Genomic DNA, 20,280 nt, shown 5'->3' on the forward strand with positions numbered 1-20,280 from the left:
GTGACCCCCTGGGTGAAGCTCACATGGAAGTTGAAGACCTCTTTGGAATTGCCCAGGAAAGGCAGAAGAGTAAAAGGAATACAAACTGGCCTCATAAAAGTTCTATAAGCGGTCCCAAACTCGGACCTACTTATCCACAAGCCAAGTGTGTAGACCAAATTGTCCAGAATTTTGCCAAACTCAACCCTCGCCATTTACCACTCAAGTTGGGACGATGTACCGCTCCTTGCAACACAAAAATTCACGAATGGACAACCGGAGTTTCTATCCGGGCGTACCAGAACGCCAAACATTCTCCTAGCCCTCGATAGCTTTATGAACATCACCATGCCTTCAGCCTTTTGACACGATCCAGTTACAATAACAACCAAGGATTCAAGATCAACTGAGCTGTCATAAGTTACATCACAAGGCCAGTGTGTTCAAAAAGCTAAGTTGAGACCTGAGCCCTTCTGAAGATAACCCACATCGGGAGGCTAACGAAAAATGAGGGACGGTCTTGGCCAGAGGTCTGTTGACGCTCGACAAGCCCAACTTGCCTTTGTGGACAATTGTCTTCCTCCTCTACCATTGACTTCTTATTTCGCTTCTGATTTATTGTCGAAAATCGGTACGCAAGGAGACGGTCAGAGGAGTCAACGTGCTCCAACTCATATTCAGCAGCACACTGCCCTTGGTTGCCAGTTTTTGCCTGATCAGGAACCGAGTCGTCGATCTCGCCAAAGCCTTCTTCTTCCAGTTTGATAGATCCAGCGATTGTGGCTGGAGGTGGAGGTTCTCGAATCGTCTTGAGGCCTGTGATGAGATACAAGGAGCAATCTTCGTTGTTCTCCCTCCAAGCTCTGACTGGCTCCAGATTCATGCTGTTATCGAGGTATCCATTTGGACGACTGAGAACTTGGGTCTCAAGTATTTTCAACTCGCTATTAGGTATGCCATCGATATTCTGGACTTCGAGGCCCCTGATTCTGGCGAAATGAACGACTTTGACCTCTCTAGGATTCCTGAGCTTTGGGTAAAACTCCTCCTGGATGGTTGTGCGAATGTTTTCCTCCGGTATGGTGACCCGGACCTCTGCGTTGAGAACCGTGAAATCGACTACCGGGTCTCTTAAATTGGCGACGATATCGCCAACTCGTAGTGGTGTCTTTGGGTCGCGAGGCTGGCTCGGGTTAACCCGCTCTTTCTCAGTCGTGTCTAGGGTGTTGGTGGACATCGCCTCGGTCTTCGGAACCGCCTTTAATCACTGGCTCCGAGATAAGAGGTAATAATAGACTGCTGGTGTTTTTCGGAGTAACTTCACGAGAACCAGAAACCTGATGCCATAGGGGCTCTTTATGTCTATGCCTTAGGCATCGTCAGACCAAAAAAGTGGCTTGAAATTGCCTGGCTTGTGGAACATCTTACAACGCCAGCAACCCACCATGCGCACCACCTCTACGAATGCGTAGGCACCCAGACAACACATGTCTGATGCGACGGGCCAAAAAGAGAACAAAAAACATACAACACCGGGGATTCGCTGGTCGTCACCGACCCAACTACTAATCCAGCGCTTCGCAGCTTGACTCTGGGGGAGCGGACGGGACCCCGTATTCTCTACGAGCTATGGTCGTATGTGCTTGAGAATCGTGTCTGGCAGGCTCTTGATCTTTGGGCGGTGACTGTGATCAGTGATCGGGATAACGACTACGTACGTACTGTAGATAGGCAGCCGCAGAAGTAACCACCCTTTCGTTGAGCCTTGACGTGGCCCACTACGTAAGAGGCAGATAGGGCGGTGGGAGGCAAACACCTCGACACCATCTCCTGCGGGAAAGCCAGTTGCCCGGTTCCTGGCCCTGGCCTGGTGACGCGGGCCTCGTGCCAAGATCCGAGATCTGCACCGCCACAGATCCGAGATTATTGCGCCACACTTTGAGTGGTTGACAGTTGGGAACAAAGAAGAGAGAAAAAGAAGTGTGTGGATGGGGAATGCTGTAGAATGGCATTCTTGGTGGCAAATCAAGGGTCTTTGGGAGTGTTCCGTTTCTATGCGATGCCTGTCGGCCCTGTGGCCTAATCATTTCGCTTGGGATCCCCGCCATGACAGCCCAGCTGAAGGAGGGTGTGGCGCAGCAATCATGACGCCGTAGTTGCCTCTCGGGCGCCGAGACGCTTGGCGGCCGCGCAAACCATGGCACGGCAGAAAATCAGCGACACGGAGGCAACCGACCCGAGAAAGAGCGAATCATGGCGCACGCGTAATCTTGTATAAAGACACATGACAAGGCCGCGCATGCATTGCATTTCAGCTGAGACTGCTTCCCCTCTATATAAACGAACAGCAGCTATCTGGTTGCTGAATCATCTCCATCTTTCTCATCCCGCGAGAGAATGGGCTCTCTGTTCGTCATTCCGCCAGACAAAAACGCCCAGCGAGCTGCTGACATTCTTCCTACTGCTAGGCACCAAATGCGCCCTTCGATCGAGTCTTCCCTGGGGGACCAGGGCCTTGCTACCGAGCAACGCAGCCTGCTGGACCTCATTGACAAGCTTCAATTCGCCCAGCTCGACGATGTCAAGCTACCGCAGATCGTCGTCGTCGGCGATCAATCCGCTGGAAAGAGCTCTGTCCTTGAAGCCTTGACCGGCACACCCTTCCCTCGAGATGCCGGCGCCTGCACGAGATTTGCGACCGAGATTCGCATGCGAAGAGCAAAGGAAACCAGACTCAAGGTATCCATCATTCCCGACAAGACACGACCCTACAATGAGCAAGCCCGCTTGCTGCAGTATGGTGGTGATGTCACCGGCGACACTCCTTTCGACGCCATGATGCGAGATGCGACCGACCTCATCGCCCCTCGAAGCATTCCCGGCCGATTCGCCGCTCGAGATATTCTGGTCGTTGAGAAGAGTGGCCCCGACATGCCGCTCTTGACTCTCGTCGATCTTCCTGGTTTGGTTCGAGTCGCCAACCGTGACCAGTCTGAGGCCGACATCCAGACTATCGAGGCACTCTCCGATCGATACATGAAGAGCACCCGAACCATCATTCTCGCCGTCATCGGTGGAAACAACGACTATGTTCAGGCTCCCATCCTCAAGAAGGCCCGTTACTTTGATCCTACCGGATCACGTACCATCGGGGTTCTTACGAAGCCCGACATGACGGAGCGCATCGGCCTTGAAGAGAAGTTTATTGAGCTTGTGATGAACAAGGACCGAGAGAACAACTTCAAACTGGGTTGGTACGTCCTACTCAACCCTGGACCCGGCGAGCGATGGCAGACACCCGAGGAGCGATCCCACCGAGAGGCCGAATTCTTCACTCGAGGCAAATGGGCAGCTCTTCCACCCGAGATGTGGGGTATCGGCGCCCTTCGTTCCAAGCTGAGCACCCAGCTTCAGCGACACATTGGCAAGCATGTCAAGACCCTCCGCCGGCAGATTCAACAGGCGCTGGACGGATGTGAGGCCCAGCTCAAGGCTATGGGCGTCGGCAAGGACACTCCTGAGGAGATGCGACTCCAGATGGGCGAGCTCTTTACCGCATCTAACAACCTCGTCACCCCTGCCGTGAACGGTAACTACAAGAACCCCTTTGGCGAGCGATTCTTCGCTAGACAGTCTAGCCCCAAGGGCACCCCATCACAGAAGCTTCGTGCCCGCACTCGCGAGGAAAGCGAGCGCTTCGCCCGGCGATTCCGACAGCACGGTCGCAAGGTTGCATTCCAGAACAACCAACCTGCTGCTGCTGCCGACGGTTCCGGCCTTCCTGCCGCTGGCACAGTTGGGGATCGCTCCAAGAAGGACTTTGCCGAGCATGAAGTTGAGCCCCTTCTTCGTCAGATCCGGGGTAACGAACTTCCTCTCGACTCAAACCCTCGAGCCCCTTACATCCTCTTCCAGGACTACTCCAGAAATTGGCCTGTCCTGGCGCAAGAGTACAAGGACAACGTCAGCGTCATCTGCAACGAGTTCCTTGCCGATGTGATTGATTATGCCTGGCCTCTGCGCATGCGCGATCCTCTCCGCATGCACTTCCTTGAGATCAAGATGAAGGAGCTCATCGAGAGCGCCGACAAGGAACTGGGCCGCCTCACCGACGACATGGAGCTGGAGGTTCAGCCGTTCGACCCCGAGTACGAAGAGCGTCTGAGGAAGTGGCGTGCCGAGGCCACAGAGAACGGAGGAACATACACCGAGGCCGAGGAAGTTCTGGAGAAGATGCTCATCTACTACGATCTGACTGCACGCATCTTTACCCGCAACGTTATCACACAGGTTGTCGAGAGACATCTGCTCCTCGGAATGCTCCGCCTGTTCAACCCTATCGAGATCATGCGGATGGGCGATGCTACTATCGAGGCTATTGCAGCAGAGAACAAGGAGACACGGGACCGTCGCAAGGCTCTTCAAGCGCAGAAGAAGGCCATTGAGGAGGCTAGAAGCATCTGCGCCAGCCTTGCCATGCGAAGCGAGCTGAGGGCGTACGAGGACGAGCCAGAGGAAGAGGTTGCTACAGACGATGAAGAAGAACTTCCGCGGGAGACGACCCGTCGTCAGGTCGGTGCCCCTCAGAATGGTGCACCCCAGAACGGTGTGCCTCAGAGCGGACTCCTTCCAGCACAACCCACCCCGCCCCCTCCTCGGTCCCACGACTCCGTTAGACGCTCGAACCGTGAGAGCCGTGACGAGCGTGTCAATCGCGAGGAACAGCGAGCCAGCCGTCCTCCTACGGCTCCCCAAGAGGCTTATCAAAACAACCCTTACCGACAGGGTGACTGGGAACCAGTGTACCAATCACAGCCTCAGGAGCAGCAGACGCATGCTCCCCCGCCTCCCCCTCGTCCTTCAAAGGTAGGCCTGGGAGACACCGAGGCCTACTATGATACAGCCCGTCGAACAGACTCCTATGGGGATAGTCCTAGCCGAAACGAGGGCCGGAGAGAGGGCGCAAGACATAGACTTGTGAATGCCATGAGAATGGGCGGAAATTAAGAACATGATACTGTTTGACTAGAGGTAAATTGGCTTTGGGGGGATAACTGTTGGCGTTGGAGACGAACTTTTGAGATATCCTTATCTGATGAAGCGAGTTGGGACTCGAGCAGCAAGAATGCGCTCATTGTAAAGATAGAACTTGAATAAGATTTGCACTTTTCCACGAACTGATCAAGATGCTTCCGTGAATGTCTATATCCTGTGTGGATGACTGGAATGAACCTTGTCTATCGAGCAACAGGGTTAAAGCATTCATGACGACGAGATCTCAGATACAAGGACCGATAAGAGCCCACAGTGATATGATTTTCCGACAGAAATCACTCATATAACAAAAGAAAAGACAAAGAATTGCCTTGGAACTCGGCATCTCATGCTTACTTGTGGAGTTTATTCCTCCACTCGCCGCGTGTCGCGTGTTTTGCACCCTCGCAAGAGCTGCAAGCCAAACCTGCCGTCTTCCCCGGATTTACGACACTTACGTCATAAGTCATTCGGGTTACACGAGCAATTCCGCAAGCAACAAAAACAAGTCAATCTCCCTCTCGTTTTTCCTCTCTACTTTCCTGTATAGACTACCTCTTATACATCGTTAGACGAAATGGTTGGCAAGAGACTTTGGAATGGCGACCCTGCCAAGTATGACCGAGAGGCTCGGCACCGCGGCCAAGGCTACGTCGGCGACCGTCACCCCCGGGACCTAGAGACTGGGCGATACCATTCATTCGACGGTCGCAAGTCGAGACCCAAGCCTGGGATCCTAAGGTTTCAGGATGCTGCGCGCACAGCACTCGAGGACGCCCGGCGCGGTGAGATCAAGAGAGCCCTTCTTCATGGTATCGACAGAGAGGGCCTTGAGCAGTATCGCAAGACGGATGAAGAGTTGAAGGCTATGAAGAATAAGAAGTTGAGGGCTTTTTATGAGGCGCAGAATGAGAGGTTGAATGATTGGCTTGAGGTGGATGCTGTGGTCATGGCTATTGCGGATGATGTCCTCGAGTCGATGAATCCTGATCCGGACCATGACGGCGACCAGGAGCGCTGTGGAGGAATTCAGCGTGTTGAGGGGAATATTGGAGAGCTGCTACCTGATGAAGAGAAGGAAAAGAGGAGAAAAGCGAGCAGAAGGGCGAACTGGGCTATCAACATCAACGTGATAGCCAATATCTTGCTTCTCGCCGGTAAGGGTTTCGCTGTCTTTACCACCGGATCGCTTTCTCTGGTGGCATCGCTCGTCGATTCGGCTCTGGATCTTCTCTGCACTCTCATCGTCTGGTCGACAAGTCGTCTCGTTCTCTGGCGACTCGAGGCGATGCGTCGTCGATTCCCGGTTGGAAAACGCCGTCTCGAGCCATTGGGCATCTTGGTCTTTTCCATCATCATGGTCATCTCATTTCTTCAGATCCTCCAAGAGTCAGTCTCGAGACTTCTTCCGCCTCACGCAGAAGCCGAAATTCTCAGCTGGGCCGCCATCACCTCTCTTCTGGCAACCATTGTCCTCAAAGGAGCCATCGGCCTCGGCTGCCGACCCATCAAGACCAGTCAAGTTCAGGCCCTTGTTCAAGACTGCAAAACAGACGTCATCTTCAACACGCTCTCTCTTCTTTTCCCCTTTATCGGCTACCGCGCCAACATCTGGTGGCTCGACCCCGTCGGCGCAGGTCTCCTCTCCCTCTTCATAATCTACGACTGGGGCCACACATGCTTCAACAACGTGGTCCGCCTCTCAGGCGAAGCAGCGGACGATCACACCCTCAAGAAGCTCATCTACCTCGCATATCGGTTCGCGCCCGTCGTTACGGGCTTCAAGAACGTGACGGCCTACCACGCGGGAGACGGTGTCTGGGTCGAGTTTGATGTGCTGCTGGACGAGAAGACACCGCTGAATAGATCACACGACATTGCAGAGACGCTGCAGTATTGTGCTGAGGGATTGGGAGAAGTTGATAGGGCGTTTGTTACGACGGATTATGCTGCTTTGGGGCCTTTGGGACATGCGTTGGATGCTGAGTGGAACCACTGAGTTGCGTACAGAAGAGTAGATGAAGATGAAGACTTCTAGAGAGTATATGGCAGGAAGGACATTTTTGTAAGATATATGTAGAAAAGTAGATTGCCATTGTCAATTGACATCATGATATACTCATAGTTTGTACTATGATGGGTCAAGTCGAGATGGCTTCATTAGTCCTGCAACTCTCCCGCGACAACCACACAGGCCCTTCTTTTAGTCTCTGACAGGTACACTCCAGCTCTCATTTCGACATCAGCACAGTACCGGAGCTTCCTCAGGGTCCTCGGCATATCTCTGGGCATTGGACCCTGAGTTCCAATCGCGCTGAGGACCTTGATGTCCCCGTGATGTAATGCCCATCAAGGTAGGCCGTGGTGGTGATTCAGCAGGAACGACTCAATTGCTCAATCAGATATGTCATTGCTAGGAACTGCCCGCAGTGTAGGAGGCCAACAGGGTTCTCAATCGTCCTGTCACTCAGTGAACATGAGGGGAGAGGAGGCAACAACACAGAGGGGACATCGATAGATAACCTAGCTTCCTCCTCCAACTGCGGTCTCTCCTCACCCTCCCCCCAATCAACCATGGGGACCAAAAGCAACGTGATGGAAGACCAAATCCAGATCGAAGAAGACATCTACGACGTCCTCATCGTAGGCGCCGGCCCCTGTGGCCTCGCCATAGCTGCCCGTCTCCGCGAACATACCCCTGCCGCCCTCTTCACCGACGAAGAACACCGTCGCTTCCACTGGATAAGCAAATACGGCAACAAAGTGACCCTTAAGAACTCTCGCAGCGGCAAAGTCACAAACGGCCGCAAACCAGAGAGTCAGCCCGAGTACCGCATGCTCGTGCTCGACGCCGATGACGGCAACTGGATGGGCAGGTGGAAGAGGCTCTTCAAGATGTATGACATTTCGCATCTGAGGAGTCCTATGCTTTGGCATGTTGATCCGCAGGATCGTGATGCTTTGCTTTCGCATGCGTATATGAACGGCCGTAAGGACGAGCTGATTGAGATTCGCCATTGCGTTGGTAAGGAGGTTAGCAAGCATGCTAAGAAGAAGATGATGGGGCAGAAGCTTTGTGGGAGAAGGTAAATATCTTCATCCAGTCAGGATGATGGCGACTAACTCTCGTCTGCAGACAAGAAGCCCGTGTTGACATCAACCTGCGGGAGCAAAACGACTACTACAACCCCTCAGCATCACTTTTCGAAGACCACTGCCAGCACGTTGCCACTCGGTACAGACTGGGCCTAGATCTCATCCGTCATGAAACCCTCGAGCATCTCGACTATGGTGAGGTCAAAGGCATCTCCATCAACGGCGAGGACCTCTTCACCGTCACATCCAACAAGGTCCGGCGGTACGCCCGCGCCGTCGTCCTGGCCGTCGGTCCAGCCAACGTGGCCAAGATTCCCCGCATCCCCGGCATGCCCGAGACGGATAAACTCCCTCAGGCATGCCACAGCATGTACATTCCCGAGTTCCCGGCCCCCATTGTCATGAAGCGTATGGCGGCCCGCAAGCAGACAAACATCATGGTTGTCGGCGGTGGTCTCACATCTGCTCAGCTGTCAGACCTTGCCATCCGCAAAGGCGTCACCAAAGTGTGGCACGTCATGCGAGGACCTATTCGCGTCAAACACTTTGACGTTTCCCTGGACTGGATGGGCAAGTACAAGAACGCCAAGCAGGCCCAGTTCTGGTTTGCCGACTCGGATGATGAAAGACTAGAGATCATCAGGGAAGCCCGAGAGGGAGGCAGTATTCCCGCTCGGTTCCTGAAGCGCCTTGACAAGCATCTCGCGGCAAAGAAGCTCGAGATTTTCACAGAGACAAGCATCGTAGAAGCCAAATTCGAAGGAGTCGACGGAGACGGTACCTGGACCATCCAAACCAACCCACCTATCAAGGATATGCACCCAATGGACTACCTGTACTTTGCGACGGGCATCCAAACCGACTTCACCACACTTCCCTACCTAAAGACGATACTGGAGAAGCACCCCATCGAGGGACGCGGCGGATTCCCCTGTATCAACAACGACCTCATGTGGAACGACGACGTGCCTCTGTTCATGATGGGACGTTTGGCCGCGTTGAGAATTGGACCTGCGGCGCCTAACTTGGGAGGTGCGCAGAGCGGAGCTGAGAGAGTTGCCTGGGCGATTGAGGATCGTATTCCTCGTCCTGGCGAGGAGGACTTGGGTGGTGATGACAAGGAGGAGAAAGACCACAGAAAGGGATATCTTTCGGGACACGGCAACATGTATAGCTCGCTGGCGTGCGAGTAGACTTTGTAACTACAATAAGACAACCAAATAATTCTCCAAATCAATCTGCGCAGCAATGGCCCTTTAATATGTCAGTGCAACGTTCATCCCAACGACCGGGGTTCCATGCCGAATGTCTCCACTATTCCGGAATTCCATCACGGCGATTCGTCCGCTCGCATTTGCCCCGCCGTCCCACCAAGCCCCCGGTCGGATCGGAGGCTAAGCCCGGCACAGCCCCAGCAACGCAACACCAAGTCCTTGTGTCCGTAGCTCATTTCCGGTATCTCGCTCTGCTTCAAGACACCATCGACAACTCTTTCCTTTTCGCAACCAAACCCAGACTTGAGAATTGTTATTGGAAGGCATTCTTGTTAGAATATTGGAGATGCCGCGTACGGGCTCTCAGAAAGTCAAGACTGGCTGCCTAACATGCAAGTCCGTCACACATACCCCAGCAACACAAACCCTCCACTAACACGACAATCACTTAGAACCAGAAAGGTCAAGTGTGACGAGACGTGGCCCAAATGCAATAGGTGCACCTCCACAGGCCGCACATGCGACGGCTACCGACCACCTCCGGCGGGCTCTCTCTCCTGGGACGTGCTGCTCCGTCCCCAGCCGCGCCTCCTCCCCTCCGCAGACGGCCGCGAAACCCGCAGCCTGTCCTTCTTCCACCGTGCCGTGGCCCCCTTCATCTCGGGTCCCTTTGACGGCTCGTTCTGGACCCATTTCGTCACGCAGGTTGCCCATGCCGAGCCCGCGGCGCGTCATGCCGTCATGGCCGTCAGCTCACTCTTCGAGAACTTTGACCCCAGCGTATGCGGGGTAGCAACGATGGATAGGTTTGCCATATTCCACTATAACCAGGCCATCAAGAAGCTTGTCGAAGATCCCTCCCCGGACATAGATCTCGTGCTGCTCGTCTGCATCCTCTTCATCTGCATCGAGTTCCTGCGCGGCGATCGACACACAGCCGTCAACCATGCCCACCACGGTGTGCAGCTGCTCAACCAGGCTGGCAAGAATTCCAAACTCACAGCTGTATTTTCGCAAATGAGTGTCTTTCCCCTGTTCTTTGTCCAGTCGGGCACTGATTTTCCCCACCTCACCACGCATGCCTTTGACAACAACGCCGCCAACCCTGTGTTTCGCACTCTAATAGAGGCCCAGCACGCGCTTGATCTTCTCGGAATTCGCACTTTTAGGCTCATGCGCGCAGCGAACCCTTACCGGTTCGATGTCGACCCAGGAAGGCCCCCACAAGAATTGCTCGACGAGCAATTCTTCCTTGGCCGTGACATGGCAGCATGGGGAGATGCATTTGCAAGATTTCAGGCATCACGTGCCACCGGCAGTCGAGAAGATGCAACATCCCTGGCGCTCAAAACTCGGCAGTTGATTGCCAGGATCTGGATTGCAGAGTGTCTCAACAAAGAAGAGATGGGCTACGACGCGCGCAAGTCTGAATTCGAAGAGATTGTGAGGTGTGCGCGCCTCGCGGCCGAGCAGAACGACTCGCTTGATCGAGAGGGACTCCCTCGGCCCAAGTTCATGTTTGACTTGGGGTTCAACCCGTGGCTGCACTTTCTGATCATCAAGTGTCGCTACTTTAACTTGCGCGTCGAAGCGCTGGCGTTACTAAAGAAACTCTCGTATGCGCGAGAATCGCTCTGGGATGCATCTCTGGTGTACGACGTGTCAAAGCGCATTATAGAAGTCGAACACAATGTCAAACTCCCTACTGACAAGGTTATTGACGATGAAACGCTGCCGACAGACGTGGAGAGGGTGAGGGGCTTCTTCTGTGATAGAGACAGGCCCGAGACCCCGCTCTGGGATGATAAGGAGACGCTGGCAAGGAGGCCGATTGATCTGGTGGTTGGAAAGCCCGGCGGTGGTATCGAAGTGAGGAGGGACTTCATCGGCGAGGACGTTTCGCACAGCATATCGCTAAACCTGACCCTGATCGGATTCTAGTTGGCAGATAGAAGACAATACAGAGATCATTCCTCTTAGACTGAGCACCCTTGACCATGCTTCTAAGAATAGCTAGACACACAAAACCGGGGCATTTGCGAAGCTCAACTAGCGTCGTTCTGTAGGGCTGAGCAGCGGGAGCTTAGCATTGCATCGGAACCCCTGGTCTTTGATCGCATGAGCTGATTGGTCGGCTCGCATTTCAGATTCGCAAAGCTTCGCCATTCATTCGGACTGCTTCAGACTGAAAAGAGGTTGAGGAATGAAGATATAAGGACGCTTTGATGGACATGTTTGAGAAATGGGCAGACTCTTCATCCATACCTTCAATTTCACATCAATAATACCCAAGATGCATTTCAACACCAAATCCTTTCTTCTCTATCTTCTCTCGGCCTCTTCGGCTCTAGCAGGCGTCATCCCTGTCACTACTCCAACACCAACTCTCTCCCCTAGCAAAGTCACCCTCGCACCGCGAGAAGACGAGCCCACAGCAGCACCAAAGAGCATCTTTACAACAACAAACCACATCACCATCAGCGGTGTGACAAACTCGCATGTCACGATTCCTGGGCACACAATCGACATTGCCATCCCCACTTGCAAACAGACCATTACACCTGATGAAAACGGTTACGTCCCACCAGGAACTTGCGGTGCTATCTGGCACTACTATCCCAGCTTTGCTGCCGCTGTGGCATTTGCCTTTTTGTTCGGTGGTTTGATGGTTTTGCATATATGGCAGGCTGCTAAGTACAAGAAGGTCCGTACGTTTTGATGCATTACGCAAAACTTGAACCCCAACTAACATGTCCCAGAGGTGGTGCTGGGTCATTATCATGGCGAGTATCTGGGAGATGATGGCCTTCATCTTCCGAGCTCTAAGCACTAAGGACCAGCAGAGTACTGGTATCTACTTGGTCTTCCAGATCTTTATCCTACTTGCACCGATCTGTATGCCATCCCACTCTTCCAACAAGCCAGCCACTAACCAGCGCAGGGGTGAATGCATATGCATACATGACACTCGGCCGAATGGTCTACTACTTTCTCCCCTGGCGCTCCATCCTAGGCATGCCGGCCGCCACGCTCGCCGCCATCTTTGTCGGTCTCGACATTGTCTCCTTCATTGTACAGCTCATTGGCGGCAGCATGGCAGGACCCGGTGCACCTCCCCAGGAACAGCAGCGCGCGATCCACATTTACATGGGCGGCATCGGTCTTCAAGAGTTCTTTATCGTGCTCTTTGTTGGTCTTTGCATCCGATTCCAGGCAAAGATGCACAAGCTCAAGGGCCCTGGAGGTTTCAAGGACTTTATCACTTCGTCGTGGGGTATGCTCATCACCGCCCTGTACTTTTCCCTGGCCATGATCTCGATCCGAATCATCTACCGACTGATTGAATTCTCCGGCGGCATGGGAGAGGACAATTCCCTTGTAACCCACGAGGTCTACTTTTACCTCCTGGAAGCAGTCCCCATGTTCTTGGCCCTCCTAGCCTTCAACTTTGTTCACCCGGGCCGTATCATGACTGGACCTCACTCAGACATGCCGGGTCTCTTCTCGATGATCAAGAACAAGCTGTCCAGGAACAAGGGCAAGGAGCTTCTGGATGACCGAAGCGACAGCGATGTTGAGCTGCGACAGGAGTGGCAGATGCCTCGAGCGGCGGGCCACTACAGCGACTCACCTGCAAGGGCATAGGCAATAAGTGAGGGGTGAACCGTGTACGATAGAGCTGGATTTTATTTGTTTAGAGAGGGGTACCGCATTGATAGAGCTTGGAGTTGGGCCGTCTTGTATAGATAGGGACCACATCATACGTGTTATTTCTGATAGATTTATGATCCCATTTTGACCGAAACCAACTTGTTCAGCATCGTCACCCACTTCAAAAATTTCGAGGCCTTAGCATTGCGCCTATATGAGTACAACCGAATAGTGCGACTGCCATATGTAAAATTTAGATTGGGACAAAATACCAAGCAATTTACATCTGCTTCTCATTTCATCTCAACAGGATGGATTGAGATTGCGCATATACGGCATCATGCCGCCATGCATGTGGGCCTTGAACCATCAATCGTCAACGCAACGATAGGGATCTCGATTACCAAAGAAGACGTCAACCCAGCTCTTCTTATCTCACAAGGTCAACTTTGTTTCCCTGCTTGGCATGTTCATCTCTTTGGCACGTGAGTTGCCATCTCAAGTGATGTCATGGTCTTGACGTCACCATTGAGACGTGACGAGCTTAACAAGACCTCAGATTTCAAGATCTTGTTTCCGACATCGCAGCTTCACATAAAACAAGACCTAAAAAAGACCAAACTGAAGCAATACTCAGCCTTGAAAGGAACTCATAAATCAGAATCTCATTGACACAATGCGCTTCACGACAATTCTTCGTCCCTCGGCACGCCTCGCCCCGCGTCTTACACCCGCAATCCGCCCTCTACACCAAACCCGCATCCTCACTCAAGAGCAAAACAACGACGCCAGTTTCGTGGACAGTCTCGCAGCCAGGGACGCCAGGGGCCGAACGGGCGGTGGCGAACCTCTTGAAGCAAGCTCCTCCAACGCGCCGCCCCAGCCAAAGGTCTCCAATCAAAGCATTCCCGGGAGCACCCAGACCGACACGCTCACCGAGGAGCAAAAGCGCGAGGTGGAGGAACATAACAGGGAGTTTGAGAAGAAGCATGACCACGGGAATCAAGCGCCAGATGACAAGGTCGATAAGAAGTTTTGGAGTGGCGAGCGCCATGGGGAGCCAGAGGAGACAGGGAATGTTAAGCCACCCAAGGAGAAGAGTTGAGTTGAGGACTCTTCTAAATGAGGGAGTTTGTGCTTTCGAATCTTGTACAATAAATGACTGGCAACTGCGCCTGCATTTTCATCAATAAGACTGATTGACATCCGTTATCCGACCACGCGTGTCTTCGGCTATATCCTAAGGGGCTCAAAAGAGCCGAGCGGCATTTCTTTCGCTCTTTCACTCTCCATTCTTACTCTCATTCTTGTTTTCTTGAAGCCATTTCAAAGGATTTCTCATTCTTTCTTCACCTAAAGGACCAAGTCCAAGGGAAAATACTTCTCATCCTCGTCATTCTTGAAGCCTTAGAGCCAGGTCCAAGGGAAATATTTCTCATCATCATCATTCTTGATACCACGGAGCCAGGTCCAAGGGACAAGAGTGCTGCACGACAAGAGATGGATGGTGACGTTTGGGGCCAAGTCGTCGAAACACTGGAGGGTTCACAGACCAGCTCAGTGCGTAATTTCGTGGCGAAGAGAGCAGACTTGGGGATACCAGGGACCAGGAAAACCAGTTCCCGGAGAGGCTTGCACCAAACCCAGAAAGCCCAGCTTTTTGCGGGGACCGAGGATTGCTCCTGAGCAAAGGGTGAGCTCAGGGCATCCACCATGTGAAGGGAAAGGCTGCTTCCATCTGGCAGCAGGTTCGCCATCATCCTCAAGGCCAGCAGAACCTGTTGGTGCGGCTACTGCCGTCGTGGAATAAGAATCCAACAATGTGGCAGCCCGCTGAGCATGCACACAACATCAGAATGGCCTGCATACGGTCCTTAACCGTCGCCCCTGGCGTAGTTTATCACAGCGCCTGGGGTTGAGTGCAGGTTTCCTGCCCTTGGCAGTCATCCTGACCCAGCTTCACTAGAAGCAGCCACTGCCAGTGACCTGGTGCAGCAAGACTACCACCAAGCATAAATGGGGTCCGTAGGTAGCGAGGAGGTGGGTGTAACCCCATAGATGTCCGAGGGGGGCACTACTAATGTCCAGGGCTATGCATGGCCCTTCTGCGATACAAAGCCATTCCGTCCAAAGGGTTGGACATAGCGCAAGCGGGAGCAAATGGTAGGTGGCAAGCGAGCCATAGAAAGTGTGTAGGGATCGTTGATCGGAACAATCATGGATTATTGCGTCCAGCTTAGGCAAGTGCGCATAGGTATGTATGCCCGCCCAGAGTAGGGGAACGTATCCGCAGGGACTTGAGATCGTTGGGGGAGTATCCGTGGCCCTGCGCAGAATTTTGGGTATAAACGTATGAACCTGTCGTTCATACCGCCAGGCGGGGGGAAGGTATGTGTTCGAGTACGGCCAGTGACAATGACCAGTACTGAGCCAAGTGTTCCCAACTCAATGGCATATATGTCCAAGGTCTCAGGCCTTGGAGAAGTGATATTAAAGAATGATGCTGAAAAGAGAGGAAGATATGGATTGAGTCTGTGGGGGGGCCAAAACGGACTTATTAAAGACAGGTTCGGGGTGCATGTGCCTGTATCTACCGAACACTGAACCGCACAGCTGTGCGATTCGGATGAGATCCCTCGCAGATGTGTCGTTCCCGCCATGCGACTACCGCCCCACCGCACGCAGTGTTGCAGCAATCACAGCACTCCCAGCACTATAGTAAGACTGCAGTGCATGGACAAAATGCCCTGGTGGTAGGCAAAGTGACCCTGGTTGTAGGCAAAATGCCCGTGGTGGTGGGCAAAATGGCGATGGTTGTTCGGGCTGGCTACGTACGCCCCCACCTTGATGCATACGTTGGGGCTGGACCAGCATCGTCTCATTGGCGTCAGGTTTCGATTTATCACAGGATTCACACTCAGCCCCGTATTGAGCAATCCTCACAAGCATTCTCTATGCCAGGCGGCGGCTTGAAAGCACTGCACGGGAAGGGGGGAGGATGGACGTATTGAGCTCTCTCTGGCTTATAAGGGCACTGCGATACAACAGATATAAAAGCACACATGGCGCCCTCGGCATGAATTGTATGTTTGCTTGCTATCCACGGCAATAGACAACAGCTTGCCCCCATTGCTCTGCCCTCCATCATCATGCCGAGTCCAGTCCTCGTCCAAGTCCCCAGGCCGGGACAATCAAGGTCCAGCCTCACCCATCAGAGCAACGCCTACTCTTCCGCGATCAATACCTGGCTGGGAGAGAGTGAGACAGATGCGCCATGGCATAACGTTGACTTCATTGTTGTCTCGTCTACTTCACAAGACGTATCCCACACCAACTCTACAAGCTTGCCCTCAGACAATGCTGCCACTCAGGGTAGTGTCAGACATGATGACTCTGTCACCGTGATGTCTATGACCCATATTCAAGGTCAGATCACCCGCTGCCCATCAACCTTCGATGTGTCAAGTATGCTGACCTCGACAGACATGAGCCCGTCCAACGTCCAAACATGTGACCAATCCAAGCCGGTGCCAGCCTCCAACCGACAAGAGCCCACAAACACGAAGCAGGATCCCCGGAACGATTAGGATACGTTGTGATGGGCATCGAGCTGTCCATGAGGACAACAATAGTCCCCATCTCGATCTCGGTCATGAGGGTGTGCCGTGGCCATAAAGTACTTGAGCGACATTTGCCATGGTCAAAGAGACATCGGGCCTATAAGGCTGGTCAGCGTTCTGATAACCTTGATTGAAGTCAAGCATAGCGCATGTAGTTGTAAGCGATTTCAGGATATAACTTTTATGGAATCATACAAGGAGTTTCCTCGTCAAATACAATCTAGCGTGAAGTTTGGTTCATCATATGCGATGGGGGGGTTGTGCAAGTGAAAGAAAAATGCGACTTACCCATCCGAGGCTGATCATATGGTATGCCAATCTTGCGTTGGCTTGATATCGGTGTTTGGGACCCCATCAAATTTATCCCAGCTCATGTTCGTCCTGAAAAGATGCACTGCCATGCCATTAGGGTCTGGCAAGTCCTGGAGATGCAGAAGATCCAAAGATCTGCCCAATTGCCCCACGAATCTGATCAACAAGAGCCTTGATCATGCCCTGAGGCTTACTCTTCCCATCAAATCCATGAGCGGGTTCAGTGCCCATGGTCGGAAGGACATTGTCGCCTGCCGACAGACTGACAAAGAGCGCGAAAGGAACAAGCCAGACGCAGAGGCCAAAGTACGAGGCGATCTGGGCGAAACTTGGCACGTCGGCCTTGTCGTAGTACGAGGTCCTCTGGTAAGCGCGCGCCTGTGTATCGGAAAAGTGTCGGAACCAGACGTAGTGGTTGACGAGCACGAGAACTGCAACTTGTTAGCACGCGCCAATGCTTGAATGAAGGTGAAACCTACCACACGAGAGGATGAAGAGGGGATCAGAGAGCTTAACGAAGGGGAAGCGTCTCATATTTCCCAGGTAAATAACGTGCGACACAATTGTCAACACGGTCGCCCCGAACGGGAATCCATCAACCAGCCAGAGGATGAGCTGGATGACAATGATCGAGTAGATCAGTCGCGTCAAGAAGCGCTTCGCGATGACGCTATGCTCCTCGACAAGCTCCGACAGGTAGTAGAGGCCCGAGGCAATTGCCAAAGTCAAGAAGCAAAAGCCCATGAGGGTTCCGGCGTAGCCGACAAGAGGTAGAATCCACATGGTTGCGGTTGTGATAGTCGCAAACACTCAAGGTTTGGAGTTCACATGTTGGAGGCAGAAGGGGAACGCGAGGTTGCCGAGAAGTATTTGCAGTGTTTCAAAGGACACGTTCAGGGATTTGCACTTGCCAATCGCAGCTCGCCTAATTTCACCCCTTGACGGAGCCTTAATATTCCGCTCCGTTCCGCCGGACCTTGCAGCTTGGCTTATCTTATCAGTTGCAGCCCACCACAAAAAGTTCAATCTTTGCTCAACACCAGAAATCGGCGATAAGAGGAGGCTTGAAGCCACGGCAGCTCAATCATTTACGAGTTTTTCGTTATATCCTGATTTTTACTCGTATTTACCATAGGCAGCCGCCCCAACTCACCATCGCCACCATGTCTCGCCCCGAGGATACCCTGTATGCGATCACAACCCCGCCATGATGCCCCTCAAGCTCACAAAAACCCAGTGCGGCCGACGTCCATTATGACGATATCGAAGCCCGAAAGTACACGACGAGCTCGCGAATCCAGAACATTCAGGCCTCCATGACGAGGAGAGCCCTGGAGCTTCTTGACCTCAAGGGACCCTCTCTTATTCTCGACGTTGGATGCGGAAGTGGTCTCTCGGGCGAGATCCTCTCCTCTCTCGAGCCCGAGGAGGGCGGCCCTCACACCTGGATCGGAATGGACGTTTCGCCTTCAATGCTGGATATTGCGCTTCAGAGAGATGTCGAGGGCGACCTGATGCTGGCCGACATTGGTCAGGGTGTACCTTTCCGAGCTGGTACCTTTGATGCCGCCATTAGCATCTCCGCCATTCAATGGCTTTGCAGTGCCGAAACGAGCGATACCTCCCCCGCTGGCCGACTATCGCGATTCTTCAACGGACTCTACGCTTCGCTCAAGCGCGGTGGGCGCGCCGTCTGCCAATTCTACCCCAAGAACGACCAGCAAAGAAACATGATCACCCAAGCGGCGGTCAAGGCAGGCTTCGGCGCCGGTCTTCTTGAGGACGACCCCGGTACCAAGAACGTGAAGCTTTACCTGGTCCTGACAGTCGGTGGTGGTTCCCTCGAGTCCAAGGGTGGCGACATCACAGGCGTGGTCGAGGGCATGGACGACGTCGACGTGCAGGATGCACGAAGGACCATCAAGAATAACAACACGGCCATGAAGAAGGGCAGCAAGGCTTGGATCATCAAGAAGAAGGAGCAGATGGAGCGCAAGGGCAAGATCGTCAAGGCAACCTCCAAGTATACCGGACGAAAGCGACGAGTTGCCTTCTAACGACATGATGAAACCTGCATTTCACGGCGTTTGGTGGTGGCGTCCCTTCAATTTAGATGTTCAATTTCGAGACCTGATACCCTTTCTCAGCCCGTCGTTTTGTGCCTTTTCTAGTCTTCTACTACCGCAAGTTTAGTCTTCTTTCTTAACCAGCGACAGGAAGCATTGACACCTTTGGTCGAAAGCGAAGCCGGGGTCTCTAAAGGCATCGATTACCCTAGATGGTAGGCCAAAACACCTCTTCGGCCTGGAGAACATCCCGCCACTTGTCCTCCACGCGCTTGAACAACTCCGCCTTGAAGTCCTCGCCCTTCTTCTCAACTTCTTTAGCAACGGCCTCGTCGATGATGCGCCCAAGGTCATCCACAAACTCGACAAATTCCTTGCACGTCCAGTTGTTGATAAACTCCTTTCTCACGGCACCTCCGTCTGCGTCCTTGCTTGGGTCCTCCTGCACCGTGAGCTGTGCCTTTGCCCACGACCAAGCATCCAGGTAGCACTTTTCGGTTCCCCAGTACACCACTGCGGCCTCAAGCCAGGGAAGGACGTCGCTTTCACCTGGGGCCACCGATTGAAACAGTGCTCCCCATCGACGGAGACCTTCAAGTTTGGTGCTCTCGGCGACTCTGCCATTCGCTTGCGTCTCAAGGTTGATCTCGATGCCGTACTCGGCCGCCGTGTCGATAAAGAAGTTCTCCTCTCGTCGAATATTCACCAGAGCACCGACAATCCAATCAAGAAGCTTAGTCTCAGCTCCAGGGTCCTGGCCACGTCGAACATTGTCAGGATACTGCAAGAAGCTCAGCAGCAGACCGAGCCCGCGACAGTAGCTATGAATGTAAAGTCGATCATTGGCGAGCCATCGACCAAGAATATCCTTGGAAAGTTGGCCATTGGCCGCGAGCCTGAGGAACTCGGACTGAGTGGCCTTCTTGTAGCCCTCCTCGTCGGTGGTGAGGAGCTGCTTGGTCAAAGAGTAGGATGACATGATGTTTTTTGCGTATATTCACTCAGGTTGCGGGCGAAAGTGGAGATGCCTTCAAGTGGGCGAGTTGACGTGAAAGAGAGCTTGGCAGTCCGCAATTATGTCATTTAGGCTGTGAGATCCGGCCTAACGTTATTCCATTTTGCGGAGGATTCATGTTGCACTGGGGACGAAATCAAGATAAATGTGTTGCATTATTTGGACGGTCTTGCTATAAATGTCCTGTCTTGAGACTCTTCAAATACGTAGAAGGTGGGCCGATCGTATTCATCTGCCAAGGCCGCCAAACTTGAAGCTATATATTCTCCGTTGGCCAATTGAGATGCTTCTCT

At 53.1% G+C, this 20,280-nt stretch overlaps 11 protein-coding genes across 11 annotated transcripts; 8 read left to right on the plus strand and 3 right to left on the minus strand.

Annotated features, from left to right (window-relative positions):
• Window positions 1-430: 430 nt before the first annotated feature.
• Window positions 431-1,216, minus strand: NCS54_00219000 (Hypothetical protein; the record flags this gene model as incomplete). Its single annotated transcript, XM_053147793.1, has 1 exon — window positions 431-1,216. One exon carries the CDS (start codon window positions 1,214-1,216, stop codon window positions 431-433), a length of 786 nt encoding a protein of 261 aa, XP_053003768.1.
• Window positions 1,217-2,376: 1,160 nt separating this feature from the next.
• Window positions 2,377-4,986, plus strand: NCS54_00219100 (Hypothetical protein; the record flags this gene model as incomplete). Its single annotated transcript, XM_053147794.1, has 1 exon — window positions 2,377-4,986. The coding sequence occupies one exon, from the start codon at window positions 2,377-2,379 to the stop codon at window positions 4,984-4,986; it is 2,610 nt and encodes an 869-aa protein (XP_053003769.1).
• Window positions 4,987-5,590: 604 nt separating this feature from the next.
• On the plus strand, window positions 5,591-7,012 carry NCS54_00219200 (Hypothetical protein; the record flags this gene model as incomplete). Its single annotated transcript, XM_053147795.1, has 1 exon — window positions 5,591-7,012. The coding sequence occupies one exon, from the start codon at window positions 5,591-5,593 to the stop codon at window positions 7,010-7,012; it is 1,422 nt and encodes a 473-aa protein (XP_053003770.1).
• A 575-nt stretch (window positions 7,013-7,587) lies between these two features.
• Window positions 7,588-9,302, plus strand: NCS54_00219300 (L-ornithine N(5)-monooxygenase; the record flags this gene model as incomplete). The annotated part of the gene is made up of 2 exons (XM_053147796.1): window positions 7,588-8,099; window positions 8,150-9,302. 2 exons carry the CDS (start codon window positions 7,588-7,590, stop codon window positions 9,300-9,302), a joined length of 1,665 nt encoding a protein of 554 aa, XP_053003771.1.
• Window positions 9,303-9,713: 411 nt separating this feature from the next.
• Window positions 9,714-11,264, plus strand: NCS54_00219400 (Zn(2)-C6 fungal-type domain-containing protein; the record flags this gene model as incomplete). The annotated part of the gene is made up of 1 exon (XM_053147797.1): window positions 9,714-11,264. One exon carries the CDS (start codon window positions 9,714-9,716, stop codon window positions 11,262-11,264), a length of 1,551 nt encoding a protein of 516 aa, XP_053003772.1.
• Window positions 11,265-11,616: 352 nt separating this feature from the next.
• Window positions 11,617-12,968, plus strand: NCS54_00219500 (Hypothetical protein; the record flags this gene model as incomplete). Its single annotated transcript, XM_053147798.1, has 3 exons — window positions 11,617-12,027; window positions 12,083-12,218; window positions 12,265-12,968. The coding sequence occupies 3 exons, from the start codon at window positions 11,617-11,619 to the stop codon at window positions 12,966-12,968; spliced, it is 1,251 nt and encodes a 416-aa protein (XP_053003773.1).
• A 682-nt stretch (window positions 12,969-13,650) lies between these two features.
• On the plus strand, window positions 13,651-14,079 carry NCS54_00219600 (Hypothetical protein; the record flags this gene model as incomplete). Its single annotated transcript, XM_053147799.1, has 1 exon — window positions 13,651-14,079. One exon carries the CDS (start codon window positions 13,651-13,653, stop codon window positions 14,077-14,079), a length of 429 nt encoding a protein of 142 aa, XP_053003774.1.
• A 2,044-nt stretch (window positions 14,080-16,123) lies between these two features.
• Window positions 16,124-16,561, plus strand: NCS54_00219700 (Hypothetical protein; the record flags this gene model as incomplete). Its single annotated transcript, XM_053147800.1, has 2 exons — window positions 16,124-16,400; window positions 16,458-16,561. 2 exons carry the CDS (start codon window positions 16,124-16,126, stop codon window positions 16,559-16,561), a joined length of 381 nt encoding a protein of 126 aa, XP_053003775.1.
• A 438-nt stretch (window positions 16,562-16,999) lies between these two features.
• NCS54_00219800 (Hypothetical protein) lies at window positions 17,000-17,689 on the minus strand (the record flags this gene model as incomplete). The annotated part of the gene is made up of 2 exons (XM_053147801.1): window positions 17,000-17,337; window positions 17,386-17,689. 2 exons carry the CDS (start codon window positions 17,687-17,689, stop codon window positions 17,000-17,002), a joined length of 642 nt encoding a protein of 213 aa, XP_053003776.1.
• Window positions 17,690-18,069: 380 nt separating this feature from the next.
• Window positions 18,070-18,963, plus strand: NCS54_00219900 (Hypothetical protein; the record flags this gene model as incomplete). The annotated part of the gene is made up of 2 exons (XM_053147802.1): window positions 18,070-18,092; window positions 18,144-18,963. The coding sequence occupies 2 exons, from the start codon at window positions 18,070-18,072 to the stop codon at window positions 18,961-18,963; spliced, it is 843 nt and encodes a 280-aa protein (XP_053003777.1).
• Window positions 18,964-19,180: 217 nt separating this feature from the next.
• On the minus strand, window positions 19,181-19,951 carry NCS54_00220000 (Hypothetical protein; the record flags this gene model as incomplete). The annotated part of the gene is made up of 1 exon (XM_053147803.1): window positions 19,181-19,951. One exon carries the CDS (start codon window positions 19,949-19,951, stop codon window positions 19,181-19,183), a length of 771 nt encoding a protein of 256 aa, XP_053003778.1.
• Window positions 19,952-20,280: the final 329 nt, after the last annotated feature.

Source organism: Fusarium falciforme, chromosome 2 (assembly GCF_026873545.1).
Source record: "Fusarium falciforme chromosome 2, complete sequence".
NCBI lineage: Eukaryota > Fungi > Ascomycota > Sordariomycetes > Hypocreales > Nectriaceae > Fusarium > Fusarium falciforme.